This window comes from Elephas maximus, chromosome 11, assembly GCF_024166365.1.
Source record: "Elephas maximus indicus isolate mEleMax1 chromosome 11, mEleMax1 primary haplotype, whole genome shotgun sequence".
Classification (NCBI taxonomy): domain Eukaryota; kingdom Metazoa; phylum Chordata; class Mammalia; order Proboscidea; family Elephantidae; genus Elephas; species Elephas maximus.
In genome coordinates, this window is record NC_064829.1 from 62,906,586 (window position 1) to 62,932,914 (window position 26,329).

At 37.4% G+C, this 26,329-nt stretch overlaps 2 protein-coding genes across 5 annotated transcripts in view; one reads left to right on the plus strand and one right to left on the minus strand.

Annotated features, from left to right (window-relative positions):
- Positions 1-369: 369 nt before the first annotated feature.
- STARD6 (StAR related lipid transfer domain containing 6) lies at positions 370-18,986 on the minus strand. Its single transcript, XM_049900582.1, has 8 exons — positions 18,274-18,986; positions 16,195-17,002; positions 15,457-15,550; positions 15,219-15,268; positions 11,564-11,690; positions 6,109-6,226; positions 3,736-3,829; positions 370-720 (listed from the first exon to the last, which is right to left on the minus strand). The coding sequence occupies exons 3-8, from the start codon at positions 15,544-15,546 to the stop codon at positions 519-521; spliced, it is 681 nt and encodes a 226-aa protein (XP_049756539.1). The 5' UTR covers positions 15,547-15,550; positions 16,195-17,002; positions 18,274-18,986; the 3' UTR covers positions 370-518.
- An 82-nt stretch (positions 18,987-19,068) lies between these two features.
- Positions 19,069-26,329, plus strand: part of C11H18orf54 (chromosome 11 C18orf54 homolog) — a 51,072-nt gene continuing 43,811 nt past the window's right edge. For 2 of the 4 annotated variants that reach the window (XM_049900580.1, XM_049900578.1), the window contains exons 1-2: positions 19,177-19,335; positions 25,717-26,042. In XM_049900580.1, the coding sequence (XP_049756537.1) occupies positions 25,763-26,042 (280 nt within the window). In that variant the 5' untranslated portion in view covers positions 19,177-19,335; positions 25,717-25,762. Of the gene's footprint in view, positions 19,155-19,175; positions 19,336-25,716; positions 26,043-26,329 lie in introns of those variants that run through there. The other 2 variants (XM_049900579.1, XM_049900581.1) reach the window with 2 other exon arrangements.

A 26,329-nucleotide genomic window follows, 5' to 3' on the forward strand; every position in this document is an offset into this window, starting at 1 on the left:
GGTTTTTAGTTGTAAGAGGAAGGGCTTGTGAGGAATGAGGGCTGTTACATCTTGGCCAGATCCAGAAGTTGATTCATGACTTACTGAATTGTAAATTCTAAATGTTATTAGTCATGCATTCTAGCCGAATTCTTTCCAATTTTTATGTTTGTTTCCTACAATTCTCAACTTAAGCTGCAAGCAAAGTGAAAAACAATTTAAAATGTATTTTAATCTTTAATTAATACTGATTTCTGATTGTATCTGCTTTCTTATTATCTTATTCAGAGCATTTTCCAGAGAAAAAAAGCAAAAGATACAGGTGTATTAAGTACAATTGTTATTTAACATTGTTCTTATCTGAGATTAAAAACGACATTTATTGCTGTTCTCTTGTACAACTATGAGTTCATATTTTCACAGAGTACCTTCAGTAATTAGTACAAGAATACTGGGAGAGTAGTTTAACAGTACTTATGCATACTGACTTAGAAGTAAACTGCAGCAACTGCTGCACACGATTTTATAGCAGAATGGCCTCATTTCTTCTTTAGGAATGATGAATGACTCTTAGGATGGCATGCACATCCTGATGTACTTCTGAGTGCCTTTATTCCATCTTTTGCATTGAGGATGACACTTATTAAGTTGGAAGGCATGGCTGCTTCAATTATTGATGGGGACAGTTTTCCTCTCATTTCTGTCTGGACAAACATCTCTAGTTTGGAATATGCTGGGTTCCTAGAAGCATAGAAAGAGTTAAAAAAAAAAAAAAAGATAAAGAATTCATAGATTTACCTATTGAATTTACAAGTTTATGGGGAGTAGATTCTTGTCTTATTCACAATTGATTCCCTTCATAATGCATATTATAGTGTAAATAGTTAACGGAACGAAGGAAGGAAAAAAAAAGAGTGATTTGTAGATGCATTCTTATAAATGAAAATTTTACGTAAAAACATTAAGTAGTCAGAATATGTCTTAAACTCTTTAGTGTTAGCCAGTTTTTCCTTTTCTGTAATTTGATTGATTTTTTAAATTCAAAAAGTAATGTATGCTTACTATAAAAATTTTAGCAATTCAGAAGTTTCATAATTACAGCTGATTATCCCTTCCTTACTCTCCATATTGTGTTCCCCAGAGATAATCACTGTTCATAGTTCTGACTGTATCTTTTCAGACTACTGTTTATGTATATACAAAGATAGTATACACATGTGCATATACATATATTATCCCGCATGAACATGCAGACTTTTTTTATAAAAATGAGATACATTCATTTTGTGCAATTAGTTTTTTTTTCCCCCCTTAATAGTATACCATGCATTTTCTTCTTTGTTGATACATACAGATGTGCTTAATTTTTTCTTATGGCTGCATACAGTATTTCATATTCTATTTTTCCAATCCCTTATTGACTATCATTTAGGTTGTTTCTCACCTTTTGCTGCTATAAATCAAGCTGCAATAAAACATCTTTGTAACGTATTCATTTGTACTTACGTAAATACTTACATAAAAGTTCTAGGACAAAGCTTTTGTGCATTTAACATTTTGAAATATTATTTCCAAGTTGCCCTTGGAGAAGATTGTAATATTTTATACTCTAGCTGAGTGATCTTCATGCTGGAGTATGTGAAAACTCTCCAGGGGTATGAAAGGATGAATACTTTTAAGCGAATAAATTTCCAAACCCTTAATTTATGTATTTACTTTTTCCTTAAACTGATCTGTAAATATGCCTTTGATGGAGAAGTAGGTTTTTCTCCTTTCCCACCAGCCTGCTCGCTGTCACTTTTCTCTTGTTTTATAGAACAAGGGCATACCTTTCATCGTCCTTGAATAGTACTATCATGCTTTACCTGGGCATATAAATATCTTTGTCATGTCAGAGAAGAAATTTGATCTGTTGGAAGTGAGTTGAGAAAGTGAATGACTGATGACTAGGGAAAAAATCCTTTTACATGTCATGTTTTCAGGTTCTTTGCTTTCAACAAAATTGAAGGATCTAATTGAGTTGTCAGCTGACTGATGATTAAAAATAATTTTTGATGATAGGCCAGTATGCAATATTTGGTATATAACTCAGAAGAAGTTCAAGGGATTGAATGATACTGATAAAATTATACTCCTTCCATTTTAACCCACTATTTATGTGAACAAAGTTCCTCAGTTTCTGTCTATAAAAGTGAAAAATAGGAGTAGACTTGATGTTGAATACTGTCTTGTTTCATCAGTAAGTAATATATGTCCACAGTTAAATGAAATGAATGTAATGGTTAGAATCATGGACTCTGCCACCAATCTGCCTTGGTTTGAAGCCAAGCTTTGCTATTAAGGATGTGTGATCTCAACAAAGTTACTTAATGTCTCTGGACTTTTTTTTTTTTTTCTTCTGTACTATCTATGTCATAGGGTTATTGTGAGTTTCAAAGGAATCAATATATGTAAATTGTTTATAATAGTGCCTGACACATAGTAAGTGCAATCTTAGTTTTGCTAATAATAAAAGATGTGTTTCCAATAAGTTTGCTTTTTATGTTTAATAATTATTTAACAAAATTTTAATGTCTATTTTTTACTTTCATCAATGTGTAATGATAACAATTCCATTTGCCAGGCATATATATATATTTTAACATTTAGCTATTACGATCACAGAAAATAAAACACGTTAAAAATGTTAATTTAAATACATATTTTCATTGTAGAGAAGTAACGATAGGTGATTAATAAAAGACTGGAAAGCATAATATATATTCTATTAAGATAAAATCACATGAGGGGAAAAGAATAAAAGTTTGAGTTAAAGGAGGAAACAAATGATGTAAAATTTCAGATTGCTAAAGATTGTATGTATTTTTAAATAAATAATGGTGGGTTTCAAGTAGCTACAGTATTTAGATTCTGTTGGATATATCTGTAAGCATGACCTAACCATTTTTTAAAATATCAATTATTTACAGTATGCTGGAAATTGCAGCTTTTTCATCAGTTTAAACTTATGAAAGAATTTTATGTTCACTTAAAAACATGTGAGAGGGAATATAGTTGTACAAAATTCTTTTAGTGGGTATGAAGGCACAGCTCCAACCAACAACGTGAGTGTCCCTTTCCTTATATTCTTCTCCATGCAGAGTTTTGACTATGACAGTGCCTCAAATGGCTGGATTGAGAATATTTACTAGCGGTGTTTATGGTCTTGAATCTCTATGAATCTATTAGAGCTTTACACACTTAAAAAACGCTTTCTGATATTTACTAGAGAATACCATCATTACTGATAATATGTTTTATAAGTTTACTACATGGCTTTCAGCAGGCAGTCCATTGGAAAGAATTCATCCCAGGTAAAACATTAATTGCTGATAAACATAAATGTGTTATAATTCTAGGGAAAGTTAATTTTTAATTCAGGAAAATTCCTTAATTCACAGATGTGACTTTAAAGGAGAGTCATAAAACAACATCAGCAACAGTTTAGATAAGGGGAAATGTTTGTGCTTGTGTGTGTGAGAAAGAGGCTATTCCCAGCAACCTCAAATTATACTTTTTAGGGAAATAACCATTCTGATTATACTTAAAATAGAAACAATTACTAAAAAATTTTTTAAAATTGCATTTAGAGGCAGCCTTTCCCATAACAGAATATGCTGGCATATATTTCTGTTGATGAGCTGGGAACCCTTTAGTGGACAAATAAAAAATTGAACTAGAAAGCTATTAAAATAAATAAACGCAAATAACACTTACTCTCCCAGAGGTGAACATACATAGCCACAAGGATGGTTATAACCACGGATATAATTTGAAGATGGAGGATATCCCGGAAAATCCACACTATTAGCTAAGTGATTAAAAAAAATGGAAATGAAACCTATTCCACAATGATGAAAAATTCTAATTCCAGTAGCATATTAAAAAAAAATATGATATATCATTTAATTTCACTTATTTACTGTCAGCATTAACATTAGTTTTATACAGGTGTACGTATGTTTGTGCATATGAATATGCATGCAAGCCAAAACTGAGAAAATACCAGTATGGCACTAAATCGCCTCAAATTTTATTATGCTGGTATTTCTAAAGAAATCCACAAAGGAAAAATTATTAAATTGTCATTTAATTACTTCCTGAGATTTGAAGCAAAAGAAGAAATCACAAAGAAGACAGCTTCTATTAGGATAATAGGGTTATGGATTTTTGTTACTTTTTTAAAAAATATATTTAAAGTGGTTATATGTTCTGTCAAAAAAGATCATTGAAAATGCACCCGCTTCTGCCAACTCTCTGAGCTAACCTCAAAATATAATTAAGAATCAGTGGAGTTTATTTTAGGAGCTATGTGGCATAATATCTGTATTGTGTGTGAATGTAGAAGAGAGGCAATTCGATTACTGAGTTTATGATATGTTTGTATATACCCTTTTAAAAATATAAAACAATATATATTTGTTTATTCTGTGAAACTGAGTCCTGCTCTTGTCGAGAAGATGTCTTTTCTTATATGATTTCAAAATAAGCTCTCAATTCTTTGGGGAGTACAATGTTAGATGGTAGCTTAGAGATCAGTGTGGTTGAATGAATTTCCCATTTTAAACTAGTTAACCTGCTTCATCATCTTAACAGAGCCTGTTATGTTGGCATGACAACATGGCACTGCAAAAGTGATATTAAAATATTTTTTCTGTGTTTAAAAGTGTAGATTAAGTTTATCTTTCTTTTAAAAAATCTGTTATTTTCCACAGTCTGTGTCTTTTGTGAGACATAGTGTGGCAGTTGGCACAGATTTTGGAAAATCAAAAAGACCTGATTTTTAATCTGATTCAACTACTTATTGGCTAGCTATGTGTCTTGATTTCTTAACTGATTAATTTCTATGAATATCAGTTTCCTCATTAAGGAGATAATGCATGCAACATATTTAGCAAGGTGCATAAAAATATATATATATTTTTTAAGCTTAAAATAAAAAGGAAAGAAAGATTAAGAAGAAAACTCAGTATTCATCAAAAATTCATTTAAAGGAAACTGCTTACAGGAAATTCAGTAGTGATTCATGCACTCCGTGACTGATTACCTCTACAGTGATTTTAACCTGTTACTTTATTACTGCCTCTGACTACTAATAACGAGACAGAAACAGTCTACTTTCAAAATATGGAAAATAACAGATTTATAATACTGTCTGCATTTTGTGTTGTAGGCAGTGGATAATTTTTTTAATGTGCCCTCACTTAAAAAATGAAATAACCAAACACATACAGCAGTTAGGAACATCAGCTCTTAGTGGTATGCTGCAAGTTAGAGCTACTCAAGTTTGGGTATATTAAGAGAGCGATGACTCAGTTTGGACTCTGCAAGAATACTACAGACATATCAGAAGAACTGAAACCTTTCTGGGAAACAATAATTAACAAAGTTAAGGTCCCTACTTCCAAGTGTTTATAGTAAGGGAAGTGATTCAGATAGTGATGATGAGATTAAATCGAATTATGGAGAAAAACAGGATATTGTGCCACTGCCCTACCGAAGTCCTTTCCACCATGAGCTCTCAAGTTGTATGAGTTCAAAGATTCTTACAGTATGAACTGTTATCTTTTGAATAATGCAAGTTAGGGAATGGTTACACATTTGTATATTTTACAGAGTGACATATTATGGGGAGGACTAGGAATACATTAGAACCTCCAGTTTCTAAAGGAAATACTATGAGCATATTTATACAAAGATTCATCTAGTGGAAATTTTGCCAATAGTTACTGGATATGCCCATTTGAAGCAATTTAAATATAAACATATATATTCAAAGCTTAGTTATTTTTCTTTGGAATTTTAGAACGCATACCATGAAGTTCTAGTTTGCAAGTGTCTGTCTATACTTAGTGCTGCAGGGTATATGATACACAAATCCAGGAGATGCCATAATCTGATGAGTATGATGTAAATGACACCTCTAGGGTTGCTTGTCTACATGGCACATGTACTTTGTTGGTCCCATTGAGTAAATAAAGGCATAAAGTAAAAAAATGAAAAATACAGTTTTTTCCAAACTATAAGTTAAAGGAAAAAATTATTAATGACACAGTAATTTCAAAATGTGGGCAAAATGTTTCAACTTACAACTGATAATCACTCTATTCCCTTCATAGTGCTTGATGTGTACTAAGTCGATAAAGTCTCGGGGGGAAATTGAGCCCATGGCAAAACTTTGTGTAATGGCATGACATATGAATGTGTCCTGCAACAAATCAAAACATAAAGATTGCAACAATTATTTTAATTTCCTTGTACTGATCCCCAAAGAATTTTATTGTATGAGGTTGGCCTCTACGTGGAAAAAGCAGAGCTTTGAAATTTTAAGACTTTATTACCAAATCAGCTTGCATTTTCAGTATTAAAGGAGCATTAGACCTCTAGTTAGAATGCAGAGAATTCAAGAAGGAATCCTGAGATCATCTACTCTTTTTAATTTTTAGATGAAGAAATTAAGGTCTAATAGATTAAATCACATTTACAACTAGACATAAATGCAGAGCTAGAATCCAGGTTTCCTGATTCCCAGTATAATACTATTTGTATTATTCCACATTGGCTAGGTATTTTGTCCTAGCAAATATGTTAATTTACCACCCCTGGAGATAAATACTACAAACATTCATAGAAAGAAAAAATAGTAATTCTTATAGTGTAACATTAGGGAACCCTGGTGGCATAGTGGTTAAGAGCTACCTACAGCTGCTAACCAAAAGGTCGGCAGTTTGAATCCACCAGGCGCCCCTTAGGAACTGTATGGGGCAGTTCTACTCTGTCCTATAGGGTCGCTATGATTTGGACTCGACTCATTGGCAACGGGAACAGGTATAGTGTAATGTTATTCAGAGATAACTGTAGTATATTGGAAAGGGCATAGAATTTGGAATCAGACCATGTATAAGTCCTAGCTCTGCCATGTATTAGCTGTGGTGCATGAGTTAAGTCATATAATCTTTATCAATCTGTTTTGAAGTTTTTTGACTCCAAGTCCAGTATTCCTTCCATCACTACAGCTGATTTTCAGCAACAGTAGAACTATTTGAAGTGCTACTGGAATTGTATTAGTGTCATATAATCATGAATGAAACAGTCCAATGTTTGGGTTTTAATTTGTGACGACCACTGTTTCTCAGACTGAATGTTCAAATCCCAAGGAGTCATGGACATGTGTTTTTTCTTGTGTGTGTGTGTACAGGAACTTCAGGGACTCTCTACAAGATGAAACTGATTTGCCTTCCTAAGCTTTTCTACAAACTTTCTCCCTGCCCAGACTATAATCAATTCAATTAAATGAGGTAAAACTAAGCTACAAGAATTCTAGATAAATGACAAAGTGATAGCAGATATGTGGGACATTAATTTTTTTTATTCTGATAAGTGGAATGAAACTTGGAGACTGAAAGAATCAAGGACCCAGTGATATGATATTTGACAAATGAAATCATTTGTGAAAATCATAAAAGTTTTGTTTTATTCCATCCCTCACATTTATCACTTTTTTCTAATAAAGTTATTATTACCCCAAAACCTAGGACTCACTTTTTTCTTTTTGTAGTTCTCTCTTCTAAAGCCTACATTTCAAACATTAAATTTTATCCAATATAATTTTACTAAACAGTGTAGATAATGACCCAGTGAAACGCAAAGAATTATTAGCCACCATATTGATGGTATCGGATGACTGACAGGATTAGGAAAGTGAATTTCAGAAATCCCAGAATAATGTCTATAATTAAAATCGCATTTCAGGGCTGTTTGATCCACCTTATATATATATATATATATATATATATATAATTTTTATCATCCTTTAAGTAAAAGTTTACAAATTAAGTCAGTGTCTCACAGAAAAACTCATATACACTTTGCTACCCACTCCCAATTACTCTCCCCCTGAGACAGCCTGCTCTCTCCCTCCACTCTCTCTTTTTGTGTCCATTTCACCAGCTTCTAACCCCCTCCACCCTCTCATCTCCCCTCCAGGCAGGAGATGCCAACATACTCTCAAGTGTCCACCTGATCCAAGCAGCTCACTCCTCACCAGCATCCCTCTCCAACCCATTGTCCAGTCCAACCCATGTCTGAAGAGTTGGCTTTGGGAATGGTTCCTGTCCTGGGCCAACAGAAGGTCTGGGGGCCATGACCACCAGGGTCCTTCTAGTCTCAGACCATTAAATCTGGTCTTATGAGAATTTGGGGTCTGCATCCCACTGCTCTCCTGCTCCCTCAGGGGTTCTCTGTTGTGTTCTCTGTCAGGGCAGCCATCTGTTGTAGCCAGGCACCATCTAGCTCTTCTGGTCTCAGGATGATGTAGTCTTTGATTTATGTGGCCCTTTCTGTCTCTTCCTTTTTTTTTTTTTTCAATTAATTTTTATTGTGCTTTAAGTGAACATTTATAAATCAAGTCAGTCTCTCCTACAAAAATTTATATACAACTTGCTATACACTCCTAATTACTCTCCCCCTAAGGAGACAGCACACTCCTTCCCTTTACTCTCTCTCCTCATGTCCATTCCGCCAGCTTCTGGCCCCCTCTGCCCTCTTATCTCCCCTCCAGACAGGAGATGCCAACATAGTCTCATGTGTCTACTTGATCCAAAAAGCTCGTTCTTCACCTGTATCATTTTCCACCACATAGTCCAGTTCAATCCTTGTCTGAAGAGTTGGCTTTGGGAATAGTTCCTGTCTGGGGCTAACAGAAGGTCTGGGGACCATGACCTCCAGGGTCCTTCTAGTCTCAGTCAGACCATTAAGTTTGGTGTTTTTAAGAGAATTTGGGGTCTGCATCCCACTGCTGTCCTGCTCCCTCAGGAGTTCTCTGTTGTGTTCCCTGTCAGGGCAGTCATCGGTTGTGGCCAGGCACCACCTAGTTCTTCTGGTCTCAGGCTGATGTAGTCTCTGGTTTATGTGGTCCCTTCTGTCTCTTGGGCTCATAGTTACCTTGTGTCTTTGGTGTTCTTCATTCTTCCTTGCTCCAGGTGGGTTGAGACTAATTGATGCATCTTAGATGGCCACTTGGAAACTCTATGGGGCAGTTCTACTCTGTCCTATAGGGTCGCTATGAGTTGGAATCGACCCGACGGCACTGGGTTTTTGTTTTTTGGGTTAGATGGCTGGTTGCTAGAGGTTAAGACCCCAGACGCCACTCTCCAAAGTGGGATGCAGAATGTTTTCTTAATAGATTTTATTATGCTGATTGACTTAGATGTCCCCTGAAACCATGGTCCCCAAACCCCTGCCCCTGCTACGCTGGCCTTTGAAGCATTCAGTTTCTTCAGGAAACTTCTTTGCTTTTGGTTTAGTCCAGTTGTGTTGACCTGCCTTGTATCGTGTGTTGTCTTTCCCTTCGCCTAAAGTAGTTCTTATCTAATAATTAGTGAATATCCCTCTCCCTCCCTCCCTCCCTCCCCCTTCTCGTAACCATCAAAGAATATTTTCTTCTCTGTTTAAACTGTTTCTCGAGTTCTTATAATAGTGGTCTTATACAATATTTTTTCTTTTGCAACTGTCTAATTTCACTCAGCATAATGCCTTCCAGGTTCCTCCATGTTATGAAATGTTTTACGGATTCATCATTGTTCTTTATCGATGCATAGTATTCCATTGTGTGAATATACCATAATTTATTTATCCATTCATCTGTTGATGGGCACTTTGGTTGCTTCCATCTTTTTGCTACTATAAACAGTGCTGCAATGAGCATGGGTATAAAGGGTCTTATTTCTCTAGGATATATTCCAAGAGTGGGATTGCTGGATCGTACGGTAGTTCTATTTCTAGCTTTGGAAGGAAGCGCCAAATCGATTTCCAAAGTGGTTTACCATTTTACATTCCCACCAGCAGTGTGTAAGTGTTCCAGTCTCTCCACAACCTCTCCAACATTTATTATTTTGTGGTTTTTGGATTAATGCCAGCCTTGTTGGGGTGAGATAGTAACTTATTGTAGTTTTGATTTGCATTTCTCTAATGGTTATTGATCGTGAGCATTTCCTCACGTACCTGTTCGCTACCTGAATGTCTTCTTTAGTGAAGTGCCTGTTCATATCTTTTGCCCATTTTTTAATTGGGTTATTTGTCTTTTTGTAATTGAGTTTTTGCAGTATCATGTAGATTTTAGAGATCAGGTGCTGATCAGAAATGTCATAGCTAAAAACTTTTTCCGGGTCTGTAGGTAGTAGGACTCACTTTTTTAAAAACTACTTTCCTGAGGTACAATTTATATACCATAAATTTACCAATTTTAAGTGTACAGTTCAATGAGCGTACTAAAGTCCATCTATTTAGTTGTGTAATCATCACCACAATCCACTTTTGGAGGACACTTCTGAGTCTTCTCTATCCTTCCATTGGTAAATTCTATTGATTCCATTGCTAAAATGTATCTTTGAATTCTCTGATTTATCTCTCTCTTCATTGTTACCACCCTAGCCCAAGCCACCACCATGGCTCATTCAGACATCTATGATAGCCTCCCAACTGGTCTCGCTGATTTCATTATTGCTCTCTTACAAACAATCTTCCATTCAGCTGTTATATCTTAAAAGTGTAAATCAAATCTGTGACTCCTCTGCTTAAAAGCCTCCAATGGCTTCCCACTGAATGTAGACTAGTTTCACCTCATGATCTATAAGGCTGTTATAGAATTGGATCCCAGCCTAACCTCTCCAGCTTCACCTTTGGTCACTCTTTCCCTTGCTCTTTACATTCAAACTCTATAGACCTTGTTTTTCTACATTAAACACTGCCAAGCTCTCTCCAGCCTCAAGGCCTTTGCAATTACTTTCCCCTTTGCCTGCTACACTCTCCCCCAGATCTTCGCATGTCTATTTCCATCACCCCCAACTTGTTATTCAGGTTTCTACTCCTAACAAGAACAACAATGAGCTTTCACTCTGCGTTTGCCTTATACTGCTCTTTTCTCTCCCCTTCTAAACTCTTACTTCTCATTCTCCTTTCCTCTCACCTCTCCATGTCTTCAGCTTTCTACTCCGATTACCTGTATTTTTCTTTTCCCCCTTTTTTCCTCTCTCTTCATCTCTATTTAACTGAGATGATGTATTTGAAAGTGTTTCTAAAACTGCAAATCTATATAATGTTATTTTATACTTTGTCCTGATTCTTTATAAAACAAAACCAAAACTATTTGTCTCTTCTTAAGTCTTCACAGTATGTATGTGCATTGTTCCTGTAATCTAATGTTATATGACTAAGTCTACTGACATTCCATCAACAATGCAGGCTTAATTTTTTTTATTCCACATGTTGGATCCCCTCATTAAAAAAACACACATTTCTAAGAGAGCAGACTAGATCCAGACTAGATTCAGAATTTACAAACAAAATAAGCTAATTGGAATTGAGCCCTTATTAATAAAGACAGGAGTTTTAGTTTTAAGGCTACTATAAAGATTTTAACTCAACTTGTATCTGTAAAATTCTAAGTGTCTATATAACAAAGGTTTAGTAAACTCAAATCACTAGGATATAAAACAACTAAAAGTATATCGATATAGTAAAAGTCCAATATTAGACATGAAATTACCGAATCAATCCTGTGTACCATATTAAATGCTTTCAATGATTTATCCCATGTAACTCTGTGTTCAGGTAGGTAGAGAAGTTCACATAGTTTACTTGTTGATTGTGGAATTATCCCTTCGACACGATAGCTATAGTTAGCAAAATAAAGAAGATTCAAAATTTAATAAACTAAGTTGAAAATATAATGCTATTAAAGTATAAACCCAAAACCAAACCCAGTGCCGTTGAGTCAATTCCGACTCATAGCGACCGTATAGGACAGAGTAGAACTGCCCCACAGAGTTTCCAAGGAGCGCCTGGCGGATTCGAACTACCGACCCTTTGGTTAGCAGCTGTAGCACTTAACCACTACACCACCAGGGTTTCCTATTAAAGTATAGAGGTACACTAACAGCAAATAATATTAAAGAAAACTTGAAGGTAATATCAGCAATTCAATACACAAATATTTAGTTGGAACCGAGTTTTATTTAAATATACATTGCAATAATGAATATGCATTATTTAAAATTCATTTTTTCTATAGATCTTATTTGTAATGTTTCTATAATTGTGTTTTTAAAAGGACTGCTTTCATTTTATGTATGATCATTCTAAAGTTTATCTAATCAATTTTTACCTGGTGTATTTATCATAAGCCAATAGTAATTGATAAGAAGTTTGTGTAGTTAGACAGTAACTTATGGCACCAATTCTTAATTTAAGGATGTAATGTGGTACAGAGCAAGCATTGGCAAATTTTTTGGTGGAGGGCCAGATAGTAAATAATTTAGGCATTGCAGCCACAAGGTTTCTATTGCAACTAATCAAATCTGCTAGCGTAGTGGGAGAGCAGTAGTAGGCAATATATAAATGAATGAGAATGGCTGTGTTCCAATAAGGGCTTATTTCTGGGCACTGAATTTCATATAATTTTCATATGTCGTGAAAATTTTTGTTTGTTTTTGTTTCAACCATTTAAAAAGGTAGAAATCATGCTTAGCTTGCAGCCTGTACAGATAATAGACAGTGGGCTGGATCTGGCCCATGGGCCATAGTTTGCCAGTCCCTGGTCTGAAGCCCTGGTGGTGTAGTGGTTAAGATCTTAGCTGCTAAGCAAAAGGTTGATAGTTTGAATTCACCAGCTGCTCCTTGGAAACACGGGGCAGTTCTACTCTGTCCTATAGGGTCACTATGAGTCGAACTCAACTGGATGGCAATGGGTTTTTGGTCTAGAAGAGCTAGTTATTATCCTGAATTAGTCTAAATTCTAGCTTAAGATCAACGACTTAGCCAAGTAAGTAACATTTGTGTGGGTTTGGTTATCTATCATTAATATTACAGTAGTGTGAGAAAACTGGATTAACACTATTTACCAGAAAATTGCTCAATGAAAACGAAGTCTGAATAATATTGGATATACTCTTTTCCCTGATAATCATCCTTGTATGTTTATTTTAAACACTACTTAGTATAAAAGTTCTCTATATTTTTGATAAAAATCCTTTACTGATTACATTGTAAATATTTTCCCAGGTTACAGTGTATTCTTTCACTTTATTTCTTATGGTACAGAGGTGTTTAATTTTAATACAGTAAAATTTATTAATATATTTCATTATAGTTTATACTTTTTATGCTTTAAGGATATAATGTGGTCTACAGGAAGCATTGGCAAACTTTTTGGTGGAGGGCCAGATAGTAAATAATTTAGGCATTGCAGCCGCAAGGTTTCTATTGCAACTAATCAAATCTGCTATCATTTTCTACATCAAGATTGTTATTTTACTACACTTTATTCTAAAATTTTATAGCTTTGTATTTCGCTTTTAGGACTATAAAACTCTTGCCATCAAGTCGATTCCGATTCATAGTGGCCCTCTAGGACAGAGCAGAACTGCCCCATAGGGTTTCCAAGGAGCGGCTGGTGGATTCCAACTGCCGACCTTTTGGTTAGCAGCTGTAGCTTGCTATAGCTCTTCACCACTGTGCCATCAGGGCTCCATTTAGGACTATAATCTACCTGAATAGATATTTGTGTATGGTGTGAGATAAGGATCTAATGTTACTCTTTTTACAAATGAAATATAATTATATCAGCACAGTATATGGAATCCTTTCTCCATGGTTTTGTAATGCCTCATCTGTCACATCTTCCATTTGTGTGGAATTATACGTCATATATAATTGTAAAACCTATCTGACTTTTGAAAGAAATTCCCCAGTGAAGATACCAAAAAAAACCAAACCCATTGCCCTTCAGTCAATTCTGACTCACAGCGACTCTGTAGGACAGAGTAGAACTGCTCCATGGAGTTTCCAAGGAGTGCCTGGTGGATTCAAACTGCTGACCTTTTGGTTAGCAGCCGTAGCACTTAACCACTATACCACCAGGTATCCCCAGTAAAGACAGGAGCTTATTAAAAATTTTCTAGATTGGAATAATACTTTTTACATCTGTATCTACATAAGAGCCCTGGTGGCACAGTGATTAAACAGCTCAGCTGCTAGCCAAAATGTTGGTGGCTTGAACCCACCAGCTGCCCCTCAGGAGTAAGATGTAAAGATTACAGCCTTGGAAACCCTATGGGCCAGTTCTAGTCTGTCCTGTAGGGTTGCTGTGAGTTGGAATCTACTCAACAGCAGTGGGTTTGGTTTGATATTTGCATAGTCCCTTATGCATGCTGTTCTTATTAGCTGCTCTAGAGCTGGCCCTGACTCACGATGACCCCATATGTTACAGAGTACAACTGCTCCACAGGGTTTTTGTGGCTGTAATCTTTATGGATGCAAATCGCCAGGCCTTTCTTCCAAGGTGCTGCTAGGTAGGTTCAAACTGCCAAATTTAAGGTTAGCAGTTAGCGCAAATCGTTTGTGCCACCTAGGGACCTCATTGTTTTAGATAACATAGGTAGAGATTATCTCCCTAATTACTGTTAAAATGAATGTGAGAAAGCACACCAGCTTTATCCTATAGTAAAAAATTGTATTGATGTACAAGTTAGGTAAATGTTCAGTCAGATGCAAAAAGAGCAAGATAACACAAAACGAGTAAGTGGAAAGAAGTAGTGACTCCAAAGGAAAAGGAATTAAATAAACCTTGCTCAGTAACAAACTGCTCAATAACAGAAGATGCTCTGATGGCATTAATGTGATATCATGAACAATTTTAAAAAATAAGATTAAACGATGTCAGCAAAATTTCTCTTAGTGCATTTGCACTTGGAATAACAGGATCCTCAAAAAGTCCTTAAAAGCAGCTTAGAATTGCATATATCAGCAAGAGAAACAAAATGAGGAAATAAACTTTACTTTCCGGTGGTTTATTTAATGGAAAGATAAAGGGTTTAAAAGACAATAAAATACCACTTTAGCAAGAAAATATCAATCTGCCTGCTTTTACAGTAATTCTTTTTTTTTTGTTTCATTTTTTTAAATTAATTTTTGTTGTTATTCTATCTTAGTGAAATATTTACTGGAAATTTCTTTTTCCCTGATTATCTTCAGATTTGAGAATAAATGATTAGAGAGTACATAATTCCCCTTTTATTAATACTAAATTTCAATCAAATGACTTTATAGTTAATTTCTATTTCATGATTATTAAATAATTTGTTAGCGTTAATGAGGCAGTGTTGAATTTAAAACCATGCTTGTAAATAGGAAATTGTACTCACATATTTCCATTGAATTTTTTAGAAGCCTTGCTGGAAACAGTTATCTTTTTCTCAAAGGGGAATAAAAATCCACAAATAAATTAGCTGTCAGATACAGAAAAAATGAAAATGAACAAAACAAAAAGCACAATACATTTTTGGGGGTATGGCTTGTAAAAGAATTTTTTTTTTTAAAAAAGTCTTCACAATGAACTGTTTTTATTAAAAACAAACTCTTGAAACCTATTTATTTTCTTACTGAGGTTTTCACCACTTTCCAGCCTGTTGTATCGTGACTGTAACCTAAAACTTCTTGAGCAGTTTGCTGGGCGATTGCTTTATAGTCCATCTACCTGCAAAGTTTTAAAAGCAAATGATTGATAAGAGTGTAATCATACCAAAAGAAATTATACAATATTACATTTTAATACTATTTCTACAGGCCTGGCCCATAGCCATGGGCAGTAGTTATTTGTTGAATGTATGAATGCGTGCATGAACACCTTTCTCCTCAGTCATAGTCTTTCAAACGAGAAAATGTGGTAGTGGAGGGAGCACAGGCACTGGAGACAAAAAGACCTGGTCAAATCCTGTCTCTGCCACTTATGTTTTGTGTGAGTCAAGTTAATTAATATTTCTGATTCCCCATTTTCCTCATGTTGTAAAACTGGGATAATACCTACCTTGTAGGATTAGCGTGAAGATTAAATGAGATAACGCACTTAACTGTCCTAACCCAGTGCGTGACACATAAGTCATTCAATAATCATTACTACTCTTAACAGCTTAATTATGCTTCTTTTCTCTTGTAAATCACTGCAATCTGTTGATTGTATGTTCTTGGAGATTAATCTTTTTAAAGTGAGTAGCAATACATGCTCTGACTGACTCCTGGCTTCCTCTCCAAACACACCTCCTTATCTCTCTTTTCACCCACTTAGCTCCAATCACATTGACCTCCTGACTATTCCTTAAATACAACCAAGCAATTTCCTACCTCAGGGTCTTTGTACTTGCTGTTCCTTCTCCTTGGAACATTCTTTCCCAAAATGTTCACATGACTGAGTCCTCTTCATTGGTATCTTTGCTTAAATGTCACCTCAGAGAGGATCAAGCTCACATCAATTCAATTTAAACACAGAACTCCAGGGCAACTAGTTTTTTTATTTTTTTAACGAACCCTCATTAGAGGTTAGGTACTGTGGTAGCTTTGGTAAAAACAGTTGAGTAAGATACTATTTCTGCTCCGAATGTGACAACACAGAGCTGGATTCAAATCTGGCTTTGCCACTAACCACCAGCTGTATTATTTTGGCAAAAATGCTTAATCTCTGAGCTTCAATTTCCACAACTATTGAATGGGGATAATAATGCCGTATCACAAGGTGGTAATAAGGATTGAGTGAATATATGTAAAAGGGCTGAAAACTCTGGGGCCAGTTATAGGTAACCAAAAAGTTTATATTCTCAAAATGGACAAATTTAAATCCATTCTTTACAAAACTCTCCAAAGAGCTGGCTCTTTAAAGCACCTCAATAAACCATTTTAAAGTTTAATTATCAGAGCTATTCTTCCTTAGCTGTCACCTAAAGTTCTTCAGGTTGGATCACAAATCTATTTTCTCTTGTTTAGCTCTCCAGCAAGCCACAATAGCTAGTTGCCATTTTTTATGTTTGAAAGCTTTAGTAAACCATTAGCCTCCTTTTCCCTACTAGACTGTTTACCTTTCCTCATCTAGTCCAGAATTTTAATAACTATTGGGACTCTTCTCTGAATCCTCATGGAGATCTCCATAACTCTTAACCTGTGAAGGAACAAAGCGAAAACAGAATTATTCTGACCCGTGAATTGGGTTGATAATTTCCTTTATATTTATTTATACTTTATATCCTCAGTAGGAAACATTTGCCACATATGCTCCAAGACAGAAGAAAAAGGTAGTATGATAAATTTTAAAGATACTGTTTCTGAAAAGAATCTTTAAGAAATTATCTTAAAGAACGACAGGTTAAAAAGACATTTAGGTGGAATGTGGATAAAAATCTAACTCTTTAAGCTCACACCATTCACATTTTTTAAAATTGTACTTTAGATGAAGGTTTACAGAGCAAATTAGTTTCTCATTAAAACAATATACATACTGTTTTGTGGAAAACCCTGGTGGCGTAGTGGTTAAGTGCTACAGCTGTTAACCAAAAAGGTTGGCAGTTTGAATCCACCAGGCGCTCCCTGGAAAATCCATGGGGCAGTTCTACTCTGTCCTATAGACTCGCTATGAGTCGGAATCGACTCGACGGCAACGGGTTTGGTTTTTGGTTTTATTGTCTTGTGATATTGGCTGCCAACCCCACGACATGTCAGTACTCTCCCCCTCTTGACTATGGTTTCCCCATTACCAGCTTTCCTGTCCCATTCTGCCTTCTCATCCTTGTCCCTGGGCTGATGCGCCCATTTAGTCTTGATTTGTTTTATGGGCCTGTCTAATCTTTGGGTGAAGGGTGACCCTCAGGGGTGACTTCAATACTAAGTTAAAAGGGGGTCTGGAGGCCCTACTCTGGGGATTTCTCCAGTCTGTGTCAGACTGTAAGTCTGGTCTAAATTAGAATTTTGTCCTACATTTTTCTCTAGCTCTATCTAGGACCCTCTATTGTGATCCCTGTCAGAGCACGGTAGTAGCCGGGCACCATCTAGTTGTTCATACTATTAACATTTTACATAGATGTCACACAGCCACCCTTGGCTGGTCCCTGACCTGGGTTTGACGTAACTTGAACTAGTTTTTTATTTCCTACCAACAAACTACTTGATATTGACTGGCCTAAAAATTGTACAAAGTATTGGAACATACCACTATACTGTAAGCTCCTGGGCTGCAGGGACTGTGTCATATTCATTTTCAAATAACTGGCACTTACCATACTCACTGCCACAATAAACGTGTATTTTAATTGAATCACTAAACTGAATTTTACAGCTCCTGAACTTTTTCATTTGCTAAGAGAAAAGGGAAGATTAAGTTTAGTGAGCCGGGGATGGGTGAAGAGAGCACGAACAGCAAGGTGACAGTTGTTTTACCTGGTAATACCACTTCGGATGAGCGGGCATATATTCAGGTGGAGCAAAGGTCACGGATATCTTCACAGATCCCGCCAGTGGAAAATAAACACAAACCAATGTTGAGATGGCATCTTTTTTTGACACACCACTTGGTTGAAAATGTATTCTTCACACCTCACTTGCTGTCCCAGCCTTGTAGACAGGTTCACACGTGTTGTTAGTCGGTCTTTACATCTGTTTGTATAATCTCCCACTTTCTGCCCTGCTTGACTGGGTCCCCAATCCGTGCAGGGTCACAGCCATTCCTTCCTGCCTGGGAATCAAAGTCCCCAAGGAGTTTGTTAAATTCCATCCCTGGTCAAACGCGGCTCCTCTAACCCCGCATCCGCTTTGCCTGTGAAGGGCCCGGCTCAGTGATGGGTGGGGAAGGCACTCAGGAAGGAGGGAAGGAAATGGTGGGGGAGCTGCCCCCTTGCTGAGATGCTGCCTTTTCTGGGGACGCGGGGCTGGGTGCTTTGAAAGCGAGGAGTCCGAGCACACTCGGAGGGACTGGGGCTGCGGAGCTAGCTCCTGGCCGGCAAAAACTGCAGTCACCAAAGTGCCCCCTTCTCCACGCCCTCCCGTCACACAGCCTCGGAGCCTGTCAAATGAAGCTCAGCCGGTCACCTGCGCAGAGTGGCCGAGAACGGCAGTGACGGAGGCGGGGAGGGCATGGGGGGCAGCGAAGTGGCGGTAGTCCAGGACCCCCAGCCCCAAAGGGATGGGGAGGGAAAAACGACAACCCCTAGAAGAGGGTGCGAGCCAACGCCCACAACGCCCTTTCCTCCCGCCGCTCGCCCCCACGCCCGAGTGCCGCGCCTGCGCACCGCCAGTCAGCGCCATGTTGGGTCAGTTTGAAAGTGAGTGCGGAGTCGCGCCCCGCTGTGACGGCTGAGGGAGCGGCGGGGAGGCGGAGGCTGAGGCGGGGCCGAGCTAGTCGGGGATGCTTTGGCTTTGTGGCGTCTCCCGCCGGGTAGCAGGCCTAGCCTTTCGGCGGAGAGTTGTGGAAGTGTGCGTTTTTATCTTTTTGGGCGGTCGTCGGTGAGTTAGTGCGGACAAGAGGGTTTTCTTTTCGAGGGGCATTTCTTTCTTTGACAGCCTGGGGACAAGGTCTAAAGGACCGGTGGCGAGGAGAGGAGAGCAGAGGAAGACATCTCCTGAGGGAGGGCGCGGGTTAGATTCCCCGTGGACCTGACGAAATTTTAGAGGAAGGGCTGTGCGGGCCGTGGAGGGTCCCGGGACAGGACGGAGGGAACCTGGCGTGGCCTCTGGGGGCTTGAGGCGCATTGATGGAAGCCGTGCGAGAGGGAAGGGGCTTTGGTGTCGGGGGTCGTGACCTCAGAAAAACTCGGTCAGTCAACTGTCGCGCTCGGTGTGGCTGCTTAGTAAATGGTTTCTGAGTGAAAAGTAACTAAGTGGAGACTATTTATGTATGTGTCTTACGGGAGTGGCGAGTCCAAGGCAGGGTATTTCCTAAATCAGTGCAGAAACATTTGAACCCAGTGCTCCTGGGTGGGCGGGGGAAAAGATGCGCAGTGGACAGGCTCCCGGACAGTGCAGGGGCGCAGACCACACCAGGGGACACTGTCAGTGGGGGTGACATCAAAATGACTGTCTAAAAATTTTGTGCAGTGTTTCCACAGAAATTTATTTTTTATGAAAATATCCATCTAGTTAGCTATAATAACAAAAACATTTTTCATAAGGCCAGCTTACATGCATCAATATGCCTATAAGGCTAAAAGTCTATGCTAACTTACTTTTAAAAAAAATTTTATTGTGCTTTAAGTGAAAATTTACAAATCAAGTCAGTCTCTCACACAAAAATTTATATACACCTTGCTATATACTCCTAGTTGCTCTCCCTCTAATGAGACAGCACACTCCTTCCCTCCACTCTCTCTTTTCCTGTCCATTCCGACAGCTTCTGACCTCTGGCCTCTCATCTCCCCTGCAGCTAGGAGATGCCAGCATAGTCTCACGTGTCTACTTGATGCAAGAAGCTCATTCTTCACCAATAATCATTTTCTATCCCATTGTTCAATCCAATCCCTGTATGAAGAGTTGGCTTTGGGAATGGTTCCTGTCTTGGGCTAACAGAAGGTTTGGGGACCATGACCACCTGGGTCCTTCTATTCTCAGTCAGACCATTAAGTCTGGCCTTTTTAAGAGAATTTGGGGTCTTTATCCCACTGCTGTCCTGCTCCCTCAGGGGTTATCTGTCGTGTTCCCTGTCAGGGCAGTCATCATTTGTAGCCGGGTACCATCTAGTCCTGGTCTCAGGCTGATGTAGTCTCTGGTTTATGTGGTCCCTTCTGTGTCTTGGGCTCATAGTTACCTTGTGTCTTTGGTGTTTTTCATTCTCCTTTGCTCCAGGTGGGTTGAGACCAATTGATGCATCTTAGATGGCCGCTTGCTAGCAGTTAAGACCCCAGATGCCACTCTCCAAAGTGGGATGCAGAATGTTTTCTTAATAGATTTTATTATGCTGATTGACTTAGATGTCCCCTGAAACCATGGTCCCCAAACCCCTGCCCCTACTATGCTGGCCTTTGAAGCATTCAGTTTATTCAGGAAACTTCTTTGCTTTTGGTTTAGTCCAGCTGTGTTGACCTGTCCTGTATTGTATATAGTCTTTCCCTTCACCTAAAGTAGTTCTTATCTACTATCTAATTAGTGAATACCCCTTTCCCTCCTTACCTCCCTCCCCCTTCTCGTAACCGTCAAAGAATATTTTCTTCTCTATTTAAACTATTTCTCGAGCTCTTATAATAGTGGTCTTACACAATATTTGTCCTTCTGCAACTGACTAATTTCACTCAGCATAGTGCCTTCCAGGTTCCTCCACGTTATGAAATGTTTCACGGATTCATCATTGTTCTTTATCGATGCGTAGTATTCCATTTTGTGAATATACCATAATTTACTTATCCATTCTTCTATTGATGGGCACCTTGGTTGCTTCCATCTTTTTGCTATTGTAAACAGTGCTGCAGTGAACATGGGTGTACATATATCTGTTTGTGTAAAGGCTCTTATTTCTCTAGGATATTTTCCAAGGAGTGGGATTACTGGATCCTTTGGTAGTTCTATTGCTGGTTTTTTAAGGAAGCTGTAAATCGATTTCCAAAGTGGTTGTACCATTTTTCATTCCTACCAGCATTATATAAGTGTTCCAGCCTCTCCACAACCTCTGTAACATTTATTATTTTGTGTTTTTTGGATTAGTGCCAGCCTTATTGGAGTGAGATGAAATCTCATTGTAGTTTTGATCTGCATTTCTCTAATAGCTAATGATTGTGAACATTTTCTCATGTATCTGTTAGCTACCTGAATGTCTTCTTTAGTGAAGTACCTGTTCATGTCTTTTGCCCATTTTTTAATTGGGTTATTTGTCTTTTTGTAGTTGAGTTTTTGCAGTATATGTAGATTTTAGGGATCAGGCACTGATTGGAAATGTCATAGCTAAAAACTTACTCCCAGTCTGTAGGTAATCTTTTTACTATCTTGGTGAAGTCTTTGGATGAGCATAAGTGTTTGATTTTTAGGAGCTCTCAGTTACATGGTTCCTCTTCTGCATTGTTAGTAATGTTTTGTATGCTGTTTAGGCCATGTATTAGGGCCCCTAACGTTGTCCCTATTTTTTCTTCCATGTTCTTTATCGTTTTAGATTTAGGTCTTTGATCCATTTTGACTTCAGTTTTGTGCATGGTGTGAGGTATGGGTCTTGTTTCATTTTTTTGCAGATGGATATCCAGTTATGCCAGCACTATTTGTTAAAAAGACTGTCTTTTCCCCATTTAACTGACTTTTGGCCTTTGTTAAATATCAGCCACTCCTATATGGATGGATTTATGTTTGGATTCTCAATTCTGTTCCATTGATGCATGTATCTGTTGTTGTACCAGTATCAGGCTGTTTTGACTACTGTGGCAGTATAATAGGTTCTAAACTCAGGTAGAGTGAGGCCTTCCATCTTGTTCTTCTTTTTCAGTAATGCTTAACTTATCCGGGACCTCTAAGCTAATTTACTTTTTGAACCTTCTAATGCTTTCAGGGATTAGCACAGTGCTTAAGAGATCTGCGGCCAACCAAAAGGTCGTCAGTTGGAATCCACCAGCTGCCTTTTAGAAACCCTATGGGGCAGTTCTACTCTGTCCTATAGAGTTGATATGAGTTGGAATTGACTCTATGGCAACGGGTTTTTTTTTTTTTTTTTATGGGGCAGTTCTCTGTCATAGAGGGTCAATATGAGTGGTACCTACTGGAGGGCAACAAATTTTTCAAGTAACGCGCTGTTTCAGAACTGTCATTATTACCAATTAGAAAGATACTTAGGTTTTCTGTACTTGCTACAAGCATGCGCTGTTGTTTTTGTTGCTGTGGTGTTTTTATAGTCACTGATTTTGTCAGATTTTCTGGTGTTTTAGCTATAATATTGTGGTGTTAGTGTTTATGAACCTACATCAATAACTTTGTTGAGAATGAAGTAGTAATTAAAGGAAAAGAAGGAGTGATATACAGGAATTACGATTAATAAGCAACATTAGTACAAAAAACATTACTAAGGATTCTGTATGGTCTGGTACGGGAGAAGTTCCATGGGGGAGTGACGCCATGAGTTACCTCACTGTGCGACGCCAACCCTACTGACACCACTGCTCCTGGAATCCTCACTTTCCAGCTTCATTGTTGCCTTTTGCTGCAGAATAATCATTCAGTTATTTCTAAGTTTTTCCTAATTTCCTGTGAGATATTTTGATTGGTTATTTAACATTGAACATTCTGTTTTTCAGTCAAAGGTGGTTGAAATTTCTTGCCATAAATTTAACATTAAAAGTCTTTGGAGTGATGGATTTTTTTGTTTCCTTTGTTTTAGAGATAAGACTTGAAATTTATATGGAATTTGCTTCAAAATTATCCTTTGGCTGAAGTGTGGAGAACTGGGTAGGGGTATAGATAAAAATTTGGGGTATGCTGGTAATTGTTGAAGTGAGATGATGGGTGCATAGGTGTTTATTGTACTTCTATTATAATTTCTACTTTCTATATATTTGAAAAAATATGTGTAATGAAGGTTAAATTATGGGTTTTCTCTTTGCCAGTCTTGTCAATTAAAATAAGCTGAACAAACATTTTCTCTCATATTTGAACACAGTACAGGTTACCGATTTATTTTACAAAACCTCATACACAAAAAAACTCTAAAATGGAAGAGTGTTGGATTATAATTCTCAGTAAGTGGGCAAATAACATTTACTATTTAATTTACAAGACTGGCAAAAGGAGAGCCCATAATTTAACTTTTATTGTGGGCACCTTTTCCCAAATACTTAAAAATTAGAAAGTATAATATTGTTGTTAGGTGGCATCAAGTTGGTTCTGACTCGTGGTGACCCTGTGTACAACAGAATGAAACATTGCCTGGTCCTGCATCATCCTAACAATGGTTCTTATACTTGAGCCCATTGTTGCAGCCACTGTGTCAATCCATCTCATTGAGGGTCTTCCTCTTTTTGGCTGACCCTCTACCGAGGATGATGTCCTTCTCCAGGGACTGGTCCCTCCTGATAACGTGTCCAAAGTATGTGAGATGAAGTGTCGCCATCCTTGCTTCCAAGGAGCACTCTGGCCGTACTTCCTCCAAGACAGATTTGTTTGTTCTTCTGCAAGTTGGTGGTATATTCAATATTCTTTGCCAGCATCATGATTCAAAGCCATCAATTCTTCTTTGGTTTTCGTTATTTATTGTCCAGCTTTCACATGCACATAATGCGATTGAAAATACCGTGGCTTGGGTCAGGTGCACCTTAGTCTTCAAGGTGACATCTTTGCTTTTCAACACTTTAAACAGGTCCTTTGCAGCAGGTTTTCCCAATGAAGTGCATCATTTGATTTCTTGACTGCTGCTTCCATGGGTGTTGATTGTGGATCTGAGTCAAATGAAATCCTTGACAACTTCAGTCTTTCCTCCATTTATCGTGATGTTGCTCATTGGTCCAGTTGTGAGGATTTTTGTTTTCTTTATGTTGAGGTGCAATCCGTACTGAAGGCTGTGGTCTTTGATCTTCATTAGTAAGTGCTTTAAGCCCTTTTCACTTTCAGCAAGCAAAATTTTGGCCATTTTAATAATGGAAAAACAGTGAGATGAATAAATTAAATCAGTTTCTAAACTATTTAAAAATCATTGCCATGGAGCTAATTCCGACTCCTGGGGGAACCCAGCTGTTACAAGATGGAACTGCTCCATAGGGTTTTCTTGGCTGTAATCTTTATGGAAGCAAATTGCCAGACCTTTCTTCTGTGGCATGGCTGGGTGGGTTCAGACTATTTAAACTTCTTTTAAAAGAGAGTTGGGCTGAATCTCTTTAACGTAAGAATTGAAAAAGTGAGAGTGATACAAAAAATAAAGGTCACAAAATGATTATTGACAATGTCATTTTAGGAAAGTGGCATATTGCTTGCTCATTCTATAATAAGACTTGTAGTTTATGTCTTCAAAGATAGATATTGTAATTTATTCTTTCTCTCAGCTTTTTTTTTTTTTTCTGTTGGAGAGGTTTGGCTATGCAGGTAGTCCCTGATTTAGGACGTATTCAGGCTGCAGTGAACCATACTTAAGATCATCTTTTTTTTTTTTCTGTTTATTTTATCATAATATGTATTACATACAGTGTTGCAGCCCATAATTTGCTGATGTTATCATTCTCAGATGTTCACTCACAGATGTTTGTAGGTAATATTTCCAACCCCCAAAGACAAATAAATATCGGATTTATAAAGATACTGAATCAAAGGCAGTAATAATGAAAACCAAAAAAAAAAAAAAAGTATTCTACTTACGTCATAACCGACTTATGACAGAACTGTTGGAATGGAACCCTGTTGTAAGTTGGGGACTACCTATAGTTACATATTAGCATTTACAACTTTGAGGGCAGAGTGTCTTCTCCATTATTTCTTCTTCTTTCCAGTAGTCATTTGACACATTAAAAAATTTATTGAGCATCTATCACATGCAGTGCATTGTAGAAGGCTTATGAATTGAAAAATGTCCTGTACAGGGGAATGTTAAGTTTTGTGATGTCATAGAATATATAAGAAAAAGACTTCACCTGTAGTTTTTTGGACTTTAAAAACTGTGAGTACCCTTTCCTTGGTACTTTCTATATATATTCTCAGATAATTTTTGTAAAAATACTTGTTGGTACATAGTCTCAATAAATGTTTGTTAAATCACTGGTGAAGGAATTTACAGTAATTAAAATAATAGAAAATCTATAATTTACGATACCAAAAAGGAGTATTTCTAGATAATAGATTTTATTCTTTAAAGGAAATTACAAAAGGTTATTAATTTCTCTGCATATGATCCATTACTCCTTTTAACTGGAACGTTAATGTTTTGCTTTTGTATTACAGTTGTTTGTAAGAGAAATGAATAGAAATAACCCATTTTGAGGAAGCCATGGCAAAATCAAAAACAAAACACAGAACTTGTTCTCGTGAATCTTCAGTATCTTCTCTTCTAGCAAGCTGCAGCCTGAGTGGTACTAATTCATCTAATTCTGATGGTTCTTTTCAGTATAAGGATAAATTATACAGCTCTGCTTCTCAAGCTTTACAGGCCTATATTGATGATTATGATCTAAGCCGAATATATCCTGGTGCCAGCACTGGAAAGATTAACATTGACAAGAGTTCTACTAGTATGTCAAAATTCTCCACGTATATTTATAGAAACAATGGTATGCTTTTATTATTCTTTATGTATTCAACAGTATGTCCAATAATTTGAAGCTTTTGAGATATGTGCTGTAGCCTTGGAAAACTAGACTTTTTTTGGGGGGGGGGGGTAAAAACGACTCTTATTATACTGGAAATCTGGATATTTTTGTGGAATGATTCTGTGATTCTCTGGTTCCCAGGAATTTTTAGCTAAGATCCTCTTCGACCTTTGAGGAGAAGCTGATGAATATAACTGATAATAGCAGGTGGCTGATCCAAACCCTTACACCATTTCACTGTAGCATAA